The following is a 19,826-nucleotide window of genomic DNA, read 5'->3' as shown; positions in this document are numbered from 1 at the left end:
AGGGAGAGGACCCTGAGGTCATGACCTGAGCTGAAGGCAGATGCTTAACCAACTGAGCCACGCAGACACCGTTTTTTTGTAGGTTTTATTTCTCTGCTGATATATCCTATCAATGCCTTCATTGGAATGTATTTTCCTTTAGTTTCTTGAATGTATACTTCTGATAGTTACTTTAAAATCTTTGCTAATTCCAGCATCTGATCATCTTAGAATTAGTCCAGCGATTATGTATTCTCTTGAATATGAGATACATTACCTATTTTTTACATAATCTTGGATTATATCTAAATATTGTGAATGATAATTGTAGAGGCTCTGAATTCTGTTTTGTTCCTCTTAAAATCATTGTTTTGAGTTTGTTTTGTTTTGCTGGTGGTTATTTGTTTGTTTTTTTATTTTTGTGTTAATAGGTGGTTATATTGGCTGAATTCATAAACTCTTCTGTGGTGTGTAGCTCCTGAAATATCTGTTTTAGTTCTTTTAGGTTTTCTTGGTTGCTTGAAGTGTGATTGGTGCCTGTGTAGTTAAAGGTCAGCCAGCAGTTTGAACAGAGTTCACATGTAGACTCTGGCTCCCATCCCAGTGTGGCTGTCACCCTGTATCTCCTTCGGTCTTCATCTTTACGATACCTATCACTATCTCTTGTGTTGCATCTTTGGGTTTTTGTATCCTTGTTGTATCTTCTTTTTTTGTTTGGTGGAGCATATCCTCTAGTACCTTTTTGAGAAAGGGTGAATAAGAGGTACATTTTTATGATCTTACTTTTCTCTCTTCTTCTTTCACATTTCATTAATAGCTGACTGGGTATGAGCTTATAAATAGGACCCCCCCCCCCCCATTGACTGCAGGAAGTATAAAGCCATTCTGATTCCTAATTTTTTATAGGTGACAGTTTTCTCTTGATAGACATTTGTTGTGGGTTTTTTTCTTGTCCCCACTGTGGTGAAATTTCACAGTGATAGGCCTTGCTGGGAGGCCTGTTTTCATCCACCGTGATGGTCTTTGATTTCTTCTCTTTTGTTTTCTCCTTCCACAACTCCTGTTACTTAGGTCTTGAACTTCTGGACTGGGCCTCTAGATTCCTTTTCTGTTTTCTCTCATATTTTCTGTATTTGTGTGTGTTTACTTGACTTCAGTGTTATCTTTTATTCCTGTTGGTTTTCATTTTTGCCAACTGTATATATGTGTGTGCATGTGTATATATATATATATTTTAAATTTTTTTTAAAGCTCTTTCATTCTCTGATCTTTTAACAATGCCATTCTGTTTATTTTTCATGAGTGCATTGGTTTTCTTTTTTTAGCTCTCTGAGGGTACTGGTAGAATTTTTGTGAAGTTATCTTCTCCCTACATAATCTCTGTTTTCTCCAAGTTGGTTTTTTTCCCCCCCCTCCCCTGCGTGTTTTTATCTCTGTTCTTTCAGGTACGTGGCTTTCCTAGACCTGTTAATATTTAAGGATGGACCTGAATACTGATTGAGAGCTCTGAGCTTCTGAGTGGAACCCGCCAACTGTAGGATGATCTGATGGGGTTGTTTTTGAAGCTAGTTAGATTCTCCTGAAAAGTATCTTCTGCTTTCTGTTTGGGGATTGGTGGGGGAGGGTAGTATAGGTCTGGCTGCCAACATCCTAGGAACCACGGTGGGAGGACAGCTGGAGTTTCTGTACTTCGTATATTGTTCTGTATAAGTCTTGTTTCAGTATGGTACCTGTGCCCTCAAATTTTCCCACTGCTCCCTTTCCAGAGGCTCTTTATTTTGTCTTCTTTAGAAAATAACCTACCGTCTGCTGGGTTGGGGGAAGCAGCCCCCAGCCATGGTGAGTGGTAGTGAGCTCTGAGGATCTGGCCAGCCTTTCTGTTTTTGGATTCATCTTCACCCCCACTCTTACAGAGACATCTGATTACACAAATTCCTGAGTTTTGGAGGATCCTGTGGTGGAAATTGTGTTGCTTTTCAGCTTTCTCCACAACCAACTCAGGAGTCTGTGTGGTTATTGACTGCTTGTGTATCTGCTTTCCAGCTTCAGAATTTCATTTCTGTGTTTTTTTCCTGGTTTTTTTTTTTTTTTTTTTTGCCTCTATGGGTTTATGTTTTAAAAACTTCTCTGTGCTGTGGTTTTCATGGAAGTACAGGAGACAGAAAAAGTAATACTTGTGTATAATCCGTAACCTTTACCTGGAAGCTCTCTTTTTAGTATTCTTTAGAAACGGTATGGCTTGGAGAAAGGCAAGGATTGCAGAGAAGGCCCTGGACCCACACTTTGTTCTATGGGAGGATGGTGTCCGGGACTTGTTTACAGAGTCGAAGCTGGAAGTGAATTGAGGTGACCTGGCTTGATTTCCTTGTTGCTAGGCTAGGCTTGGAAAAGCATATAGAGCTCTTCCTATCACCCTTGGAAAATGCTTCTGGATTTATATTTTGGCAATAATAGTGAAATAGTAAAACAGTTGATAAACATCCTCATGCAAGAGACACAGAAATCTGGATAAGATATAATTAATATCCTTTTAAAATGGATGTGCGGGCCCCTGGGTGGCTCAGTTGGTTAAGGACTGCTCTTGGCTCAGGTCATGATCCTGGAGTCCCAGGAAGGAGTCCCGCATCAGGCTCCCTACACAGCAGGGAGTCTGCTTTTCCCTCCACCTGCCCCTCCCCTCTCTCGTGTGCCCTTGTGCGTGCATGCGTGCTCTCTCTCTCAAATAAATAAATAAAATCTTAAAGAAATTAGAATGGATATTCATAGCTGCATATGTAGGAAAGTAAGGGAGAAGCAAGAGGAGGCTGGAAATTAGAACTGTATTAGTTCTGATTAGGACTCTGTCCCTATCCCTAAATGTAGAGGTGTAGGTTTAGTGGCAGTGTGTGTAAGGCACTTAGAGATAAGGTATGAAATTGAGACTGAGGCCCTCATATGATAAAACTTTTGTGGGGTTATACCTTCAGTGAAAGTATGGACTAGAAGAAACATTCTTTTGCTGACAAAGGGAGTATATAATGAAATTGTCTTGGCCTAGGTTGATAGGGAGGCCGGTAGTTCCCTTGAGAATTTATAACCATGGGTCTGTGCTTACATGAGCTTGGAGTTGAAGTTTATACCAACTAGTGTTCTCTGGGAAACTTGAAGTTGAGAAATTGAAGTGATTCCAAATTGATGATATCCTAGAAAGTTTGGCAGAAGCAAAAACATAAATTATCTCTGGAACATTGCCCCCTCAAACTTGGCCTTCGAGTATTCTCACAGAAGAGGCCTGATGAACATAAGATCTGTATCCAAAAACAGAATCCAAAATTCTGAGAATCCTAAATTCCAAACACACCAGGAAATAAGATACCATGAGTGAAAAATCATCATCAGACTAACAGGTGGCAGAGATAAATGTTCAAGAAATTAAATTATGGAGTTAATAAAATAAGGGTTTGGAAATATGACAAATAATGGAAGTATCAAAATTAATCAAGAAACTTTTTTTTTAAAATAGAGCTTCTAGAAGTGAAAAAATGGGTTAATTGAATTTATAAATTAAGTAGAAGAGCTAAACAGCAAATTAGACACAGCTAAAGAGAGAATTAATAAATTGGAAGTTAGGCCATATACAATTATCCATAGTGGTGCCTAGACACAGAATTGGAAAACATAAAGGCAGGGTTAAAATACTGGATAGAGGGGCATCTGGGTGGCTCAGTGAATTAAGCCTCTGCCTTCGGCTCAGGTCATGATCTCAGGGTCCTGGATTGAGCCCTGCATTGGCCTCTCTGCTCAGCAGGGAGCCTGCTTCCCCCTCTCCATCTGCCTGCCTCTCTGCCTACTTATGATCTCTGTCTGTCAAATAAATAAAGTCTTAAAAAAAATAAAATACTGGATAGAATGAGAAAGTCTAATATATTTCATTTATTTTTTTGAAGATTTTGTATATTTATGTGAGAGAGAGAGAGCGCACACAAGCAGCGGGGGAAGGGCAGAGGAAGAGGGAGAAGCGGACTCCCCGCTGAGCAGGGAGCCTGATGCAGGACTTGGTTCCAGGACTCTGGGATCATGACCTGGCCCCAAAGCAGACTCTTAACTGACTGAGCCACACAGGTGCCCCAAGTCTAATATACTTTAATAGGAATTTCGGAATCATAGACTGGAGAGATGCAATACTCAAATTAATAAAAGCCAAGAATTGTTCAGAATTGATAATAGAAGTAAATCATTGAATAAAAAGCATATTTTTCCAAGCAGTGTAAATAAACATATACTTAGACACACGGCTCATAGTGAAACTGGAAAGAGATGATCTAAGAAAGTAGCCGAAGAGAAAAGACAGAGTATCTACAAAGTTAAAATAATAGCAGACTTTTCAGCAACAACAGTAGAAGTCAGAAGACTGTGGAATAGTATTTTCAAAAAGACAAGAGAAAATAACTCAGCCTGAAAGTTTATGTTCTTTTAAACTGTCAGTTGGGAAACAGGGCAAAATAACATTTTCAGAAAAGCAAATAAGAGCTTCTCTACCAAAAGATCTTTACTGAAGAAGGATGTTCTTTTAGAAGGACAGTGGTCCCAGAAGGAAGAGCAGAGATGTAGGGTTGGCTGAGCAGACGAACTGATGAAAGTATGGACAAATAAGAAAATAGCGAGTGTATACAATAGAGATCATATCTGCTTTGGAAGGCGGATAAGAACAATGATAACAGATTAAATATTTAACACCAATATTACATCAAACTGATTACGTGTTGTCGGAAGGAGGTAGTTGGGTCTAAAGCAGTTAAGTTCCTATGAGGGATGGTAGAGATGTTGATTAACTTTAGTTTTTTAGCATAAATAGTACATGTTAAAGTTTAAAGGCTAGCTTGTAATAGGATAGATACAGAGTGAGTTATTTCCAGACCAGAGTGGCTGAAATGTGGAATTAAAAAAAGATATTCAAAGGTGGTAGCAGTAGAGAAAAAAAAAATGTAAACATAGCAGTAATCATGAATATAATGGGATTCAGTTCTAGGTCAAAGACAGGGTTAAGTTGAACTGGAAGAAAAAGATAAAGATTTAAAATAAAAGAAAAAGATAAATTCAGAAAATACTAACCACAAAATGTTGTATAGCTACATTAACCTTTTTGGTGAAGAGCAAATGAACAAATAAAGGGGGTTACTATATGGTTAGAAAGTTTTGTTGTTGTTTTTTTTTTTTTTTAAAGAAGATTGTATTTATTTATTTATTTGCCAGAGAGAGAGAGGGAGAGAGAGAGCACGCAAGCACAAGCAGGCAGAGGCAGAGAGAGAAGCAGGCTCCCCGCGAGCAAGGAGCCCGATGTGGGACTTGATCTCAGCACCCTGGGATCATGACCTGAGCCAAAGGCAGCGGCTTAACCAACTGAGCCACCAGGCATCCCTGGTTAGAAAGTTTTAATACCAAGACTATATAAAGAATTCATGCAAGTCCTGGGAAAAGCAGCCTAGCAGAAAAATGGGAAAGGATGTGAACAGGCATTTCTTAGAAGTAGAGGTTAATAAACACAAAAGGATGAAAAAAAAATAAACACAAAAGGATGATCAGTTTTACACATGATTAACAAATGGGAATCAAAACTGTCCTACACCGTTTCATGCTGATCAGGTGCGCAAATACTGGGGTGAGTGTGTAGCTTAGTGGGGCTGTAGTCTTCTGGGAACATAAATTGGTACATCCAGATGGGTCCTTGGGAGAAAAGTTTGACAGTCTCTGGTGAGTTGAAGATGCTCCTACCTTATGATAGGACCCAGCATCTCTAACATAACCCCTGCCTGCCCACATGTGAGCACAAGAAAACACACAGGACGAGTCCAGAGGCTTCCTCGTGGCCGCGCTCAGATCCTTACCCCTTGTAAATAACCTAGAAGTGCAGTGGCAGGCTGGCCAGTTCCCTTGTGAGCTCGGACTGCGGAGCTGGGCTGCCCGGGTTCCAAAACCAGGCTGCCTGGTTTTGACACTTGGTAGTTACTTGGGGAAGATACTTCACCTCATTGTGCCTCAGCTTAGGATACATTTATTTATTTACTTACGTGTTTATTTGAGGGGGGGAGGGGCAGCGGGAGAGGGAGAGAAAAAATCTTAAGGTGTGGAGCCCTACCTGGGCTTGATCTCATAACCCTGAGATGATGACCTGAGGCGAAATCAAGAGTTGGATGCTTAACCACCCAGGCATCCCTAAATTATTATTTGCAAAATGCTTAGTTTAGTGCCTGCTATGTGTTTGTTAAATGAATGTGTATCAGTGTGGATGGCTCACAAATAAATGGGTCAAGTCAAACAAGCCAGTGTGTCAAGAGGTTGTTTGGCTGCTGGGAATGTGCTGGAGCTCTTCTCTTGTGTGCCAGTTCAAAGGTACAAGTATAGATGCATTGTGGATTCTGTTCTGCCCCACTCTCTCTCTGTGCCACTCCACCTGGAGTCTGGAGAGTAAGGGAGAGCACTGGCCCCCTCTCAAGTATGGAGGCCTGGAGGCTTCCGGGAGGAGGGTGTACCTTGGCATGCTGACGGCAAAGGACTGAGGTGGATGTGGTGGGCGGCATTCCTTTCTCACTGGTCTACGATGCCCCTGTGGTTGGGGCTGGGCATCTGTTTCCTGTGGAGGGAGAGGGGGACTGCCGAGGGGCTTCAGGAGCCAAGGTTAGAATGCAGCCGGTTGCTGGTTGCTGGGGTCTGAAGCTGCTCTGGGAGATGTTGGCCAGGCTGGATGTATCCCAAGCCCAGAGCTCAGGGAGCCCCAGGGGAGGCGTGGCCACGCTAGCTCCATATCCTCCTGCCCGGGCTCTGCCTTAATCGCCCCCCACTTCTGCATTCCTCTGTCACTGTTCCCTCCCTGTTGTGCTTCCAGTGCCTCCCAGGCAGTATCTGGGTGGGCTTTCCCCTGCATCTCCCCACCACATAGTGGGCTGTGTCCAAGGCCAGCTGGACTGGCAAACACCTCCCTGTGCTTGTCTTCGAGTGTCAGAACTGGTCTGTTTGGGGCAGGCTCCGGAATGTTGGTTCAGAGTGGAGTATGTATTTTTATTTCTCTCGGGGGTGGTATGTGTCCAGGAGTGGGGTGTCTCTGCCCACCTGGGCTGAGGGCTTGGGGAATACTGGGGTCTTTTTTCTAACAAAGTCTAAGCCCCTTGGAATCTAGAGACTGCCTGTTGGGGAAATTGCTACTTGTATACATAGTTCGTCTGGAGGCCAGCAGTTGGGTTGGCTGTGACTCAGGGATGGAGTGAGCCACTTGCCCAGGTATCTGGGAGGTAGGCTGCCCTCAGGGCTCTGAGGTAGCAAATATGGGGGGGGTACTGCTGGCACCCCATCTTGGGAGTACAGCTTCCTCTCCTGCTGGGATAGGCGAGTGAGTGGGTGGGGGTCGGGGAACCTCATGTACATGGGTGCCCGGGCCTGTGAGCAAGCGTGGGCAGGAACCCTGTGTCTATTAAAAGGCAGAGGCTGCCTTGTGGTTGGAGTGTTGCCAGAGGCTATAAATAGCTGAGTGTGTGCAGAAGCCAGCATGAGGAGGAGAGAGAAAGGGGGAGGCCCTGGATTTCCAGCTGGCAAGCGGGGCCTGGGCGTGGTATGGGAGGGACATGGAGCCTCCCAGGTTTGCAGGTTCTCCTGGCTCTGAGTGCGAAGCTTTTGGAGGTGCTGGGAGCCCTCCTGGGGGCTTGTAATGTGAAGGACTGTCACGGGCAGCAGGGAGGGGTATGGCTTTTGATGTGACAGCTAATGTGCCAGGCACTGTCATAACCACTCTTAAAACACATCAACTCATTTGGCTTGGGAACAGCCTGAGGAATTAGGTGCTTTTATCATCCCTTTTTCATACATGAGGAAACAGAGGCACAAGGTGGATTGGTAACTCACCCAGGAAGTGTTACAGCTAGGATTTGAATGAATTAGCATAAATAGTACATATTAAAGTACTCTCAGCCTGCTCCAGGCTGCCTTACTCTCAGTTGTCTGCAGGAGGATCTGGTCGGGGTCGGGGGTCCACTTATATTCTAAGCCCTTGGGTCTTACCTGGAGCTTTGGCCTCGCCAGCCCTGTCCACTCGGGTCCTGCCCATGGTAATGGCCAGAGGAACCTCTGCTTGGTGAGTGGCATGAGGAGAGGAGCTGGGCTGGCTGTGGCCACTGTCAGTGTTGGTACTCCTTGCCTTGCACAGGGGGCTTGTTGCTTATTTTCTGCTTGGAGATGGGAACTCCCTTGAGGGATACTCAGTCTGGGCTGCAGGCTCAGGCCACACCTCCTGTCGTCCCTTCCCTTCAAAGCTCTGTCCTCGTCAGGTGATGACCATGGCCTTCTGTCTGTCCATTCGTTCTTCCCTCTGTCTACGTGTCATGTGTCTGGAACTGGTTCTGGCACTCAAGATAGTCAGGCTTGTGCCTTCATCAGCCTTGCAGGCTCATGGGGGGAAGGCTGACATTTCAAAAGGGATTTTCAAGTACACTTATAATGTTTTATTTCTTAATATGAGTATTCACTATGTTATTTTCTCTTGGGGGTTGTCTTTGGTTACATTATTTTTACACGTTTTGAATGTCTGAAGCAGTCCTTTAAAAAACAGCAGGCCGTTGGTCCAGAGTGGTAAATGAGGTGGTGGAGGAAGCAGTAGAGAGTTCGCCTGGTCTCTGGGGAGAGAAGAGCCAGGGTTTAAAGGAGAAAGTGGGGAGCATCCTGCAGCCAGAGGTAGTAACTTGTGCTAAGTCCAGAAGCAGAGCGTGTTCAGGGGCCTGGCAGTGTGGTATGACAGCAGTGGGGGAAGCAAGATCGAGGAGTGGCCGGCCCCCCTCTCTGCAGCCCCCCCCATCCCTTCAGGTTCTCCCCTCAAGTCTTAGGCCTTGTGCTCCATGAGGGGCCTGGCTGGGAGAAGCCAGCGTGCACCCCTGCATGAACCCCTTTGTGTAGACCCTGACGCCCTTCCTGTGGACCAGGCTGGGTCCCAGCTGCCTGGGTGGTGGGGAGGCCACTCTTTTTCTTCTTACCGGTGTCCTTGCATGCCAGAGCCATGGCTAGACACTGGCATTCTAATAGGATGGCATTCTGAGCCGTACGTGCTCCTACCTGGAGCTTTGACATGTGCTTTTTGCCTCTGGCCTCTGGGGGAGCCTCTTGTCCGTGCAAAGAGCTCAGAAGGGGTGGGTTGACTAGAGAATGATCTGCAGTGGGGGGTGCTTCCCTCCTGATAGCCAGTCATTGCCCTTCTCCCGGGGTGTACCGTGCATATCAAGTTCTTCGCTCTCGATGGCCACTGTGATAACCTTGGCCGTGGAGTGGAGGATGAGGGAGGCTTTGGGCTGTTAACGACTCAGGGCACTGAGCTCTCCCCCAGGGTCAGGATGGGGTCTTCTCTCCTGGTTGCTGGTGGGCTGTCTGACTGTCCATCGGTGGGGGTAACTCTGACCCTTCCTTCCTCCTTCCTGGGGCAGGAATACCAACTGGGGTGGCATCAGGTCCCTGGCTTGCAGTAGGCCCAGGAAGAGTGGAGAGGTTAGGTGGATGCTTGGTGCTGGTTTCCTCTTGGGTGTCTGTGTGGTTTTTGGCAGTGAGGTTGATCATGAGTGTCTGTAAAGGGACCATAGTAGGGCACTGAGTTCTGGAGAGCTCTTCAGCCCAGGCTTCAGGCAGGGGCCATCATCTGTTTCCTGGGAACCTCCTTTAGCATCTCCTTCTTCCTTCCCATTACAGGGCTTTGGGGGACTGGGGGCCAGTGGGGCAGATGGGAGGGCTGGGCATGGTTGCCTGAGAAAGGTGGATTTGGTGAATGTTTGAGGCCATATTTGGAAAGGAATATATTTGGAGGGAGAATAGTTGAAGGGGGCAGTTGGGAGTTGAAGTGTTTGGCCACCTGGATGGCACTCATGTAGGGGGTGGAAGAGGGCACAGGAATGGTGGGGAGTGCTCACAGGGGTTTTCAGGGGCCAAGCCCAGCTGGGAGGATTCTGTTAACTGTGTCTAGCCACCAGCCAGCCCTCTTTCTGCTTGGGGCACATACTCCCCGTGGCGACTTTGGGAGACTTGCCCTGAGCATGCTGGCCTGCTTCTTAGGACCTTCTCCTGCCCTGCTGAGCACCAGGTGGTGTTGCTGGAGGCAGGAAGGACACTGGACTGGAGGGTCTGAGGTGGCGTGGGGGACACACAAGCAGTGAGTCTCCCGGGGTGAGGTGGACAGCAGCAGCAGGAAGCTGCCTCTGGGAGTTTGCCCAGACATGGTCCTTGAGGTCTGCATCAGAGCCACTGGAGGTTCTGGGGGCGGGGGCCTGGAGGTGGAGGGTGGTGGTGTTTAAAACTGTGGTAGAATTTGCCCCCCTTTCAACTGTCCAGTATGGGCGAGGCCCAGGAATAGGTACTTTTAGCAGTCTCTCCTCCCCCCCAACACAGACAGTGATCCTGTTGTGCATGGGGGTTTTGAGGGCTCCCCACTTCTGCTGCTGCAAGGGAGCCATCCCCACACCCACACAGGAGGCTCAGGCATCTGTGGAGCCCCTTTCTGTGCCTTTGGCTGTCAGTCTGGCTGTTTGACACCCTCCCCCACACCCAGTCCCCCTCAGGGTGCCGGGGACTCAGGACAGGCGGGCGCAGGGGTTTGTGGACCGCTCAGCCCTTTTCTCGCTTCCCGGGCACAGGTTCCGGGCGCGGGGAGGCCGAGACTCGGGAGTGCATTTACTACAACGCCAACTGGGAGCTGGAGCGCACCAACCAGAGCGGCCTGGAGCGCTGCGAGGGCGAGCAGGACAAGCGGCTGCACTGCTACGCCTCCTGGCGCAACAGCTCCGGCACCATCGAGCTCGTCAAGAAGGGCTGCTGGCTGGACGACTTCAACTGCTACGACAGGTGCCTGGAGCCCGGAGGCCGGGGCCCACCCTCGCTGCCCCCCATCCCCTCGGCGCTCTGGAGTCTGCCCTCCCCTCCCGGCACCACCCCTGCCTCAGTCCTCCTGGAGTGCCCTACCCAGTCCCCCTGGAGTCCACCCTCCGCTCCCCTAACCCTGCAGCCTGGGGTGAGCCTGTCCTCCCCTCCCGGCACACCTCTGCCTTAGTCCTACTGGAGTACCCCCCCCCCCCAAGTCCCACTGGAGCCCCGGGGGGAGTCTGTCTTCCCCTTCTCGCACCACCCCTGCCTCAGTCCCACTGGCACCTACCATCCAACCACTCCCAATTCAGTCCTGCTGGAGCCGGGCCTCCCCTCCCATTTGCCCCCCAAGTCCCACTGGAGCCTACCTCTGGCTACAGGGACCTCTAGGCCTCAGAATGTGAAAGCGAGCCTGGCATTTAAGGGTAGGGGGAGACAGGGGCCTCTCCTGACAGCTTGGTCAAGTAGGGATGGTGCCAGGGTCTTAGCTGTCCCACAGATGTGTGTGCCCTGTCCCAGTGCAAAGGAGAGCTCTTTGTGTGGAACTGTGGCTCTCCTGCCCGACATTTGGGTCCTACTTTAGGGGAGGTGGGTTCACACTGTCCCCTGATGGCTCCCCTTGAGCTTCTCTGTCTCTGGGGAGGGCTTAGCTGGGCACGCCCCAGTGAGGCTTGCATCCTTCAGCTGAGGGGTCCACGGGAAACTGTATGCCTTCAGGCAGGAGTGTGTGGCCACCGAGGAGAACCCCCAGGTGTACTTCTGCTGCTGTGAAGGCAACTTCTGCAACGAGCGCTTCACCCACTTGCCGGAGGCTGGGGGCCCAGAAGGTGAGGGCTGCGGGAGGGCAGGCTGGGGCCTCTCCTTGGCCCTGGAGCTCTCCTTTCAGCTCTGGAGTTGGGTGGGGAGTGGCTGTGGGATTCTCTGGTCTGGCCCCTGAGGTGTGTGGGTGGGCGGGCTGTGTGACACAGGGCTCCGTGTGTCCCCTAGTCACGTACGAGCCACCCCCGACAGCCCCCACCCTGCTCACGGTGCTGGCCTATTCGCTGCTGCCCATTGGGGGCCTCTCGCTCATCGTCCTGCTGGCCTTCTGGATGTATCGGCATCGCAAGCCTCCCTACGGCCATGTGGACATCCACGAGGTGAGACAGGGCTGGTGAAGGGCAGGGGTAGAGGTGGGGTGACCCGGCCAGACCCTCGTAAGCCCTCCCTCTTCCCCAGGACCCTGGACCTCCACCTCCGTCCCCTCTGGTTGGCCTGAAGCCTCTGCAGCTGCTGGAGATCAAGGCTCGGGGGCGCTTTGGCTGTGTCTGGAAGGCGCAGCTCATGAATGACTTCGTGGCTGTCAAGATCTTCCCACTCCAGGTAAGTGAGCGAGGGGCTTCCAGGTCATCCACCCGTGCTGTCCAGCTGGAGCTGTCGCATCCTAGGGCCGTCAGGCTTGTGCAGGTGGGATGAGAGAGAGGCAGGCCCCACTGACATTTTCTTGTAGGGCTGGGGTTGGGCTTTGCAAAACCTTGATCCACTCTGGTTTTCAGGGGTTTGTTTTTGACATCAGGTTCTGCTTAGAGGCCTCGGACACCAGGCTACCCCAGCAGGTGCCCAGAACACTTAGCAAAGCCAGGCCTGGCTCTGCATCTCATTTGGTGGGTGCAGTGGGCCCCTCACTTCCCTCCCTGGGCCTCAGTGGCCTTGTTTATAAATCAGGTGCTAGCCCTAAGTGATCTATGGGATCACCATTGACCTCTGCTCTGGGGCCCAGCTCAGTGCTGGTCATCTGCCTGCCTCCCTTATGGAGCTGAGGCTGGTCTGGGGTGGGGGGATTGCAGATGGCTGGGGTGGCGGTCCTGCTGCAGGGTGGCGTGGCAGCAGCGGGGCTTAGCCACATCCCTGCCTTAGGACAAGCAGTCATGGCAGAGTGAGCGGGAGATCTTCAGCACACCCGGCATGAAGCACGAGAACCTGCTGCAGTTCATTGCCGCTGAGAAGCGAGGCTCCAGCCTGGAGGTGGAGCTCTGGCTCATCACGGCCTTCCATGACAAGGTGAGTCAGGCTGTGGACAGCCTGTGACAGGCTGTGGGCTCCTGAGACGAGGTAGCCTTCCACCCTTGGGCGACCCTTCCTCAGTGTGGACATGAGTGCCTACAAGAACTCCTTTAACCTGGGATAAATTCTTAGGAATAAATGCAGTGACTTTGTGATTAACACCCTCTGACCCCCAGAGGGTCCCAACCCTCTTAGCTTCACATACCTTCCATGTCGATCACAGTCTCCCAGGAGGGGAGCCTGCCTCTGTCCACTGAGACAGTCCTCCTGGGGCCCAGCTGGGTTCTGTTCTGTTCCCGGAGCCTGTGCCCAAGTTCTGTGCTGTCTCCTGTAGGGCTCCCTCACGGATTACCTCAAGGGGAACATCATCACGTGGAATGAACTGTGTCACGTGGCAGAGACAATGTCAAGAGGCCTCTCGTACCTTCATGAGGACGTGCCCTGGTGCCGAGGAGAGGGCCACAAGCCGTCTATTGCCCACAGGTACCTGGCTTAGCAGTTGCCCTCCTTGTGCTTGGTGTGGAGCTGCAGAGGGTTGGAGGGTGAGAACAGGGCCTGGGGTGGAGGCAGGGGGCTTTTCCATTTCATAAAGATGCTTAGCTGCTCTGTGGTGGGGGGCCATCTGGCCCATCCCCTCCCTTCCGCCTTTTCCTCAAAAGCTGGTTTTCTCATGCCCTCTGGTGGCCACATGAGGAAGTGCTGACTCCCATTACTTCGGTTGGAGGGTTGGTTCAGCAGTTCTCAAAACTTTTTGGTTAGGATCTGTTTACATTCCTTTTTTTTTTTTTTTTTTTCTTTTTTTTGAGAGAGAGAGTGCACACCTGTGCTTGGTGGTGGGGGGAAGGGCGGAGGGGGGGAGAGAGAGAGAGAGAATCTGAAGTAGGTTCCATGCCCAGCATGGCCACTTGTCATCACCCTGAGATCATGACCTGAGCGGAAATCAAGTCATATGCTTAACCCACTGAGCCACCCAGGGGCCCCAGGATCTCTTTACAGTCTTAAAGAGAACTTCTGTGTACATGGGTTATGTCTACGGATATTTGCTGTGTCAGAGTACTCACGTTCTGTTAACTCAGAGTGATGACATCCCATGTATGTAGCCGCTGGAACACTCTTCTCCTGAGATTGAATTTACAAAGACAAAGAATGGATTTTGAATGAAAAGAATTCTGGTCTTGCAGTTCCCCTGAAACAGTGTCAGGGACTCTTTGGGGTTCTGGGGCTACCCCTTGAGGACCACCGTAGTGACTGGTCATCATAGTCCTCACTCAATGCCAGCACTGCTCTGAACACTCAGAAACACAAGGCCAGGTTTGTCTTAGTATCTCACAGACATTTGTCTGTGAGATGAGGGTGTTTTCTCAGCTCCATCGTACAGAGCAAGGACGGTAGTGCAGAGAAGCTGAGAGGTTGGCCATCAGACTTGGTGTAGGGTGGCTCTGTGCCTACAAGGGAGGGAAATGAGCCTCGGGTTCCAGGACTCAAAGCTCAGGGGCCCCTCATGGTAATAACATCAATGACGTTTAAGGCTGACAGTGTGAAGTTGCGATTTTTGTAGGTCAAAAGTGGTTGAATGTTGACTCTTCCGTATGGTTTGATCTAACGGTAGTGCTCAGTAAGTGAGCTGGGTGGCCCCGAGCGTGTGCACTTACTGCTCCCTGAGCTTCATTCCTCACAACAAGACTGACACAGGCACTGGGGAGACCGAGGAGCGCATGCACCCCTTTAGCACAAGGCGGAGCTGAATGCGCATGCCAGCGCCCGACTCTACCCTGACGCGAGTCCCTTGGGCTTGTGCAAAAACCTGGGTAGGTTCATTCATTGTGTCACTCCCATCCCGGCTTGTGGACATTCTTCCCCAGAAGCCTTCATCCCAGGCCAATAGGCCTGACCTCAGCCTCTCCGAGAACGCAGAGGCTGGCCTTTGATACTATGGGGACTGGAATGGGGTCTGCCCAGCCATTGTGATCAGTGTTGCTTTGACAGCTATGGCAGAAATGTATTGAGGGATTCTGACATTGAGGGGGGTGAGGGGTTGAAGGGTGTCCTAAAGCAGCCTGCCTGTGCAGCCTCATAGAACCCCACCCTGGTGTAGGCCCTGCTCCCAGATAGGGTGCGATGGCCTGGTCTGGGTCTCTGGGGGCTGGAAGGCACAGGCTCCAGATCTCGGGGTCCAGGTGGGAAGCCAGGAGCCGGAAGCACAGTATTCCTCTTCATCTCAGTCCACTTGTCTCCTCAGGGACTTCAAAAGCAAGAATGTATTGCTCAAGAGTGACCTCACAGCCGTGCTGGCTGACTTTGGTCTGGCTGTTCGGTTTGAGCCAGGGAAACCTCCAGGGGACACTCATGGGCAGGTAATGAGCCTCAGGGGTGCTGGAGCGGGGCTGGCACAGGGGTGGACACTGCCCTTCTGGGGCCCAACTGGCAAGACACAGGGGCAGGGGTCACTGTGAGCTCAGAGCTGTCCAGGAGCAACACTCGTCTTCCCCGTGGGGCAGGCCAGCCCTGGAGGGTAGCACAGCCCTGAAGGCCAGTTAGTCAGACCCAGCTTCCCCACCGGGGTCGGTACTCATCCTTGCAGCCTCAGTCTCTCTTTTCCCTTTCAGCAGAATTGTAAAGCAATATAATATAGAAGGAGCTCTACTAAGAATCCAAACCAAAAATCTAGAAAACGTACCTAAAAGTTAAGCCTGAAGAAATCCTCCTAGAACAATTGCTGTCAATATTTTTAAGTATTTTTCAGCCCCTCTGTTTTTGATCTTAGTCTCAGGAAAATGCACACCAAGCGGGTAGCCCCTCGCAGTGCTGGTGTTTTGAGGAAAGAGACAGCAGTTCCGTGTGAGAGTCCTGTCGTGTCGAATGTGTGGTGTTTTTCAGTTCTCCTTGGGGTATTGTACGCACACTGTGACCTCTCGTGAGCTCCCCATGAGTGTGGTGAGGCAAGGGCTGTCGTCCCCAGCGGTGTCCTCTGAGTGCTGCCGTCCTAGCCCCGTCTAGTGGGCTCGGGTGGGGCTCTCGTGTGCCGTGGTGATGATAGGCCCCCTGCCCTGTCCTCATGTAGGTGGGCACGCGGCGGTACATGGCCCCTGAGGTGCTGGAGGGAGCCATCAACTTCCAGAGAGATGCCTTCCTGCGTATTGACATGTACGCCATGGGGCTGGTGCTGTGGGAGCTTGTGTCCCGCTGCAAGGCTGCGGATGGTGAGTGAGGCGGCAGCCCTGAGTGCCTGGGCTGTGGGCTCAGGGGCCACGAGCCCTCGGGGTGACCCTGCTGGGCTCTCTGTCCCCCCCAGGCCCTGTGGATGAGTACATGCTGCCCTTCGAGGAAGAGATAGGCCAGCACCCGTCCCTGGAGGAGCTGCAAGAGGTTGTCGTGCACAAGAAGATGCGGCCTGCCATTAAGGATCACTGGCTGAAGCACCCGGTGAGCAGCCTAGGTGGCAGGGGACCGTGCAGGGCAGCTGAGAGGGAGGCCCGTCTAGGTGGGACGGAGGACGAGGATGCCTCAGGCAGCAGGACCGTCCCCTCCTCTCCCGTGGGGTCAGAGGCCACTTAGTGCATTGTCTCCCTTCCATCAGGAGTGTGTCTGGGGAGGTTCCGGCTCGGCAGGGCGGTGGCTCTGCACTTGGGCCCTGAGTGATGAGGCCTGTCGGTCTGTTCCTTCAGGGTCCATGTGGCCTCTCCGTGGACCGTTTGTGGGGGAGAGCCCACTGGCCCTGGCCTGACACGTCTGGGTTTGAATCCTAGATCTTCCCATGAGTAGCTGTGTGGCTTCTGGTAGATTGCTTTATTTCTCTGAGCCTTTGTCTTCTCAGGGTAGTAATACATTTAACTGGTAATTATAAATTACTTGGCAGGACACCTATCACATAAATGCTTAGTATGGATTAACTCTGATGAAATATTATCTGTTCTCTGCCTTCCTTTTCTTTCTGGGCAATGGACCAAGCCGTGTGGCATCTTGTCCCCCTCAGTGTGGGGATATTGTACAAAAGACCCCCACCACGTAAACTGTTTACTGTCTTAGAAGTTGGACAGTTGCCTTCAGCTCCATTGAGGCTCTCCCTGCCATACACCTCCCGGTTCTTTCAGAAATAGGACAGCCTTGGGGCCACTGGAGGCTGGCAGTCTCCCATACATGCCATCAGGGGCCAAGTTCAGTTGCAGTGCAGCTCCCTGGAATCTGGGGCTGCTGATGGAGAAAATTGAGACATGGGGACATATAGGCTGGGCCAGAGTCTGTCCCTTCTGCCTCAGACTTCTCAGTCTTCCAGGGCAGAACTGGCGGCCAGGCTAGTTCCCTGATGAGGAGCACAAAGTGCAGAGAGATCTCGGTGTGGTCTGGTGCTGAGCAGGCCAGAGACGCCTTGGATATGGGCATTGGCCTTTCCTGGCTCGTGCCAGTGGAGGGTGTCAGGCCATGTGCCCCAGACTCTTGGGAGGGGCCCCGGGGGTTGTGGGGAGTGGGATGGGTGGGGTGAAGCCCTCCTGTGGTCCCCACTGTAACTGAAGCTGCACACGGTGGGCCCCTGCATGATTTGAGATTCACGTGAGGTGTTTGAATGTCACTGCCCCAAGGCAAGCAGTTGGGTCTGCCCCAGGAGCGGCCTGCGTTCCCTGCCCGGTCCCTTCCTGTGCTGAGGCTGTGGAGGGAGGCCAGCGGGCTCAGGATGGTAACTGCTGGGAGGGAAGGCGTCCTGATTCCTGCAAGGTCCCTTGGGCCTCTGCTGGCTGACCTGCTGCTGGGGTTGGGACCAGTGGGCTCTGCCCAATCCTCAGGTACATCCTCAAGTTCACCTGTCCCCCTGCTTGTCTGCTGAGGGCCACTGACAATGCTGTCCTTTCCCCTTTCCCTCTTTGCACTGATGTGCAGGGCCTGGCCCAGCTCTGCGTGACCATCGAGGAGTGCTGGGACCATGACGCAGAGGCTCGCCTGTCTGCGGGCTGCGTGGAGGAGCGGGTGTCCCTGATCCGGAGGTCGGTCAATGGCACTACCTCGGACTGTCTTGTCTCCCTGGTGACCTCCGTCACCAATGTGGACCTGCCCCCTAAGGAGTCGAGCATCTAATAAGCCCAGGACACGAGTGGATCTGAAGAGGAAAGGAAAAAAAGTTGTGTTTTGTTTTGGAAATCCCGTAACACCAACAAACACATGAAATGCAGCTGCTATTTTATCTTGACTTTTTATTATTATTATAATTATTATAATTATTATTATTAATATTATTTTTTGGATTGGATCAGTTTTTACCAGCACACTGCTCTACTGTATCGCAAACAGCGGACGCATCAGCAGGCGTTGAGGTGCTGAGCTGTGAATGCGGAACCAGCGCCATGCTGAAGAGCCTCAGCCACCTCCTGTCCCTTGGGGTTCATTTTTCCCGCTTTCTCTTTGTTTGTTGTCTCAGAATCTGTGACACAAAGAAACCCATCTCCTGTCTTAGGAAACTTAATGCTGCAAACTCTACCTAGAGGAACCTTTGAAGACTGTTACATTAAGAACACACCTTCCTCAGAGGAGGAATTTCCCCCTGCCCTTGTGCCCCCCCCCCGCCCTTATTGTTTTTCTCCCTTTTTAGACAGTGAGTTTAAGAAACAGCAGATGTGTCTTTCACGGATTAACGGGTGTTGTCCTGACCGAGGAAAAACGGGGATGACAATGAGGATGGTTTGGACCAGAGTTGGAAGGGGAGGACAGAGCTGGGGATGGGGTTTGGAACAGAGCTACACTGGACTCGGGCACATTTGGAGCAACATCCTTTGCTAGGAGGCTACTTCTCAGGTAACCAGGAATCGAGGGGAAGGACCGTGTGGAGGCCGAGCATTAACGTGAGAAGGGGTTTGGAGAAAGTCTGAAGGCAGGTGTGGCTCTGACCCATCTGTTGGCCCTGACCAGTTTCTTCCTGCTGACTTGGGCTTGGGCATTGGACAGAACGTTTTCTCTGCCCTCATTTTAAGGTTAGGCAAGGGTAGAAATCATCATGTTTTAGTGACTGTGTTTTTCATAAGACAATACTGTAAATATCTGTAGCGGAGGAAAGAGTTCAAACATGTTGCTTTCTCCTGGTCAGGTCAGGGAAATGCCCACCGGGTGCCCTGCACAGCCACAGCAAGAGGGCTCCCTGGGCGGGGCCGCTGCGGCCTGCCTGGGAGACCAGAGCGTCCTGCGGTGCTGGCTCTGCCTTGTGTGGTGACACTGCTGTCCCTTCACATGTCTCGTGCACATGGCTTTCTCCAGACCCCTCAAAGAGGTGCATATTCTAAAAACTGTTTCTCTATTATGCCATAACCTTGCTCTAGTCAGTGAATGTTCTTATGCTGCTGTTTCAACATTTGAATTTTTTTTAATTTATGAAACATGCAAATTTTTTTAAAAACAAAACACACATCCACATATACACACATGCTTTGCGATGTGGCTTCCGAGGTTTAAATTTTGAAAAGTAAAAGAATTAAAACTTCACGACCACAGACCACCTCAAACCAGAAATACCTCAGAATTTTCTACTTGTGTAAGTTTTATTATATATTTTATTAGTTGTGTTGTCTCGTAGTAAGTATATTTTAATGTAAGTTGGCTTTTATGACAAAGTTTAAAAGAAATAGAGAAAAAGAAAAAAAGTGTGAGTCTTCTAGTGAGTGCTACCATTTTTGTTTGATAACGCCCCCTTGTAAATAATTGTCATCAACTGTAGATTGGCTGTCTGGGCTGTCTGGGCATTCATCACTCTTGTTTGTGAAGGTGTTTCCCTCTGGTTTCTTGAGACTTTTATTTAAAAACTGGATCTCTTTCATTTTGAGGGTAGGTGAGTTGGTGAGCGATGGGGAGAGGTTGACCTGGGTGAGAAGGGGAAAGGGGTGCCTCCTCTTGACTTGCATGGAGGTTCAGATCTTTCCCTCAACGTGGTTGGTCAGTGTTCAGAATGACAGGTAACCCCACTTTAA

The 19,826-nt window shown here is 50.5% G+C and overlaps 1 protein-coding gene across 1 annotated transcript in view; it reads left to right on the top strand.

The window, feature by feature from the left end:
* The window catches only part of ACVR2B (activin A receptor type 2B), a gene marked incomplete at its 5' end in the record, with an annotated part of 31,310 nt that extends 13,325 nt beyond the window's left edge, over nucleotides 1-17,985 (top strand). Inside the window, 10 exons of the mRNA XM_080809478.1 lie at nucleotides 10,614-10,821; nucleotides 11,557-11,666; nucleotides 11,827-11,978; nucleotides 12,058-12,201; nucleotides 12,736-12,879; nucleotides 13,217-13,365; nucleotides 15,122-15,236; nucleotides 15,944-16,082; nucleotides 16,175-16,305; nucleotides 17,755-17,985. Coding sequence (XP_080665604.1) covers nucleotides 10,614-10,821; nucleotides 11,557-11,666; nucleotides 11,827-11,978; nucleotides 12,058-12,201; nucleotides 12,736-12,879; nucleotides 13,217-13,365; nucleotides 15,122-15,236; nucleotides 15,944-16,082; nucleotides 16,175-16,305; nucleotides 17,755-17,949 — 1,487 coding nt within the window. The 3' untranslated portion in view covers nucleotides 17,950-17,985. The remainder of the gene's footprint in view (nucleotides 1-10,613; nucleotides 10,822-11,556; nucleotides 11,667-11,826; nucleotides 11,979-12,057; nucleotides 12,202-12,735; nucleotides 12,880-13,216; nucleotides 13,366-15,121; nucleotides 15,237-15,943; nucleotides 16,083-16,174; nucleotides 16,306-17,754) is intronic.
* Nucleotides 17,986-19,826: the final 1,841 nt, after the last annotated feature.

This window comes from Martes martes (assembly GCF_963455335.1).
Source record: "Martes martes genome assembly, chromosome: 1".
NCBI lineage: Eukaryota > Metazoa > Chordata > Mammalia > Carnivora > Mustelidae > Martes > Martes martes.
The sequence above is the reverse complement of the archived record's forward strand: the minus strand, read 5'-3'. Positions and strand labels throughout refer to the sequence as shown.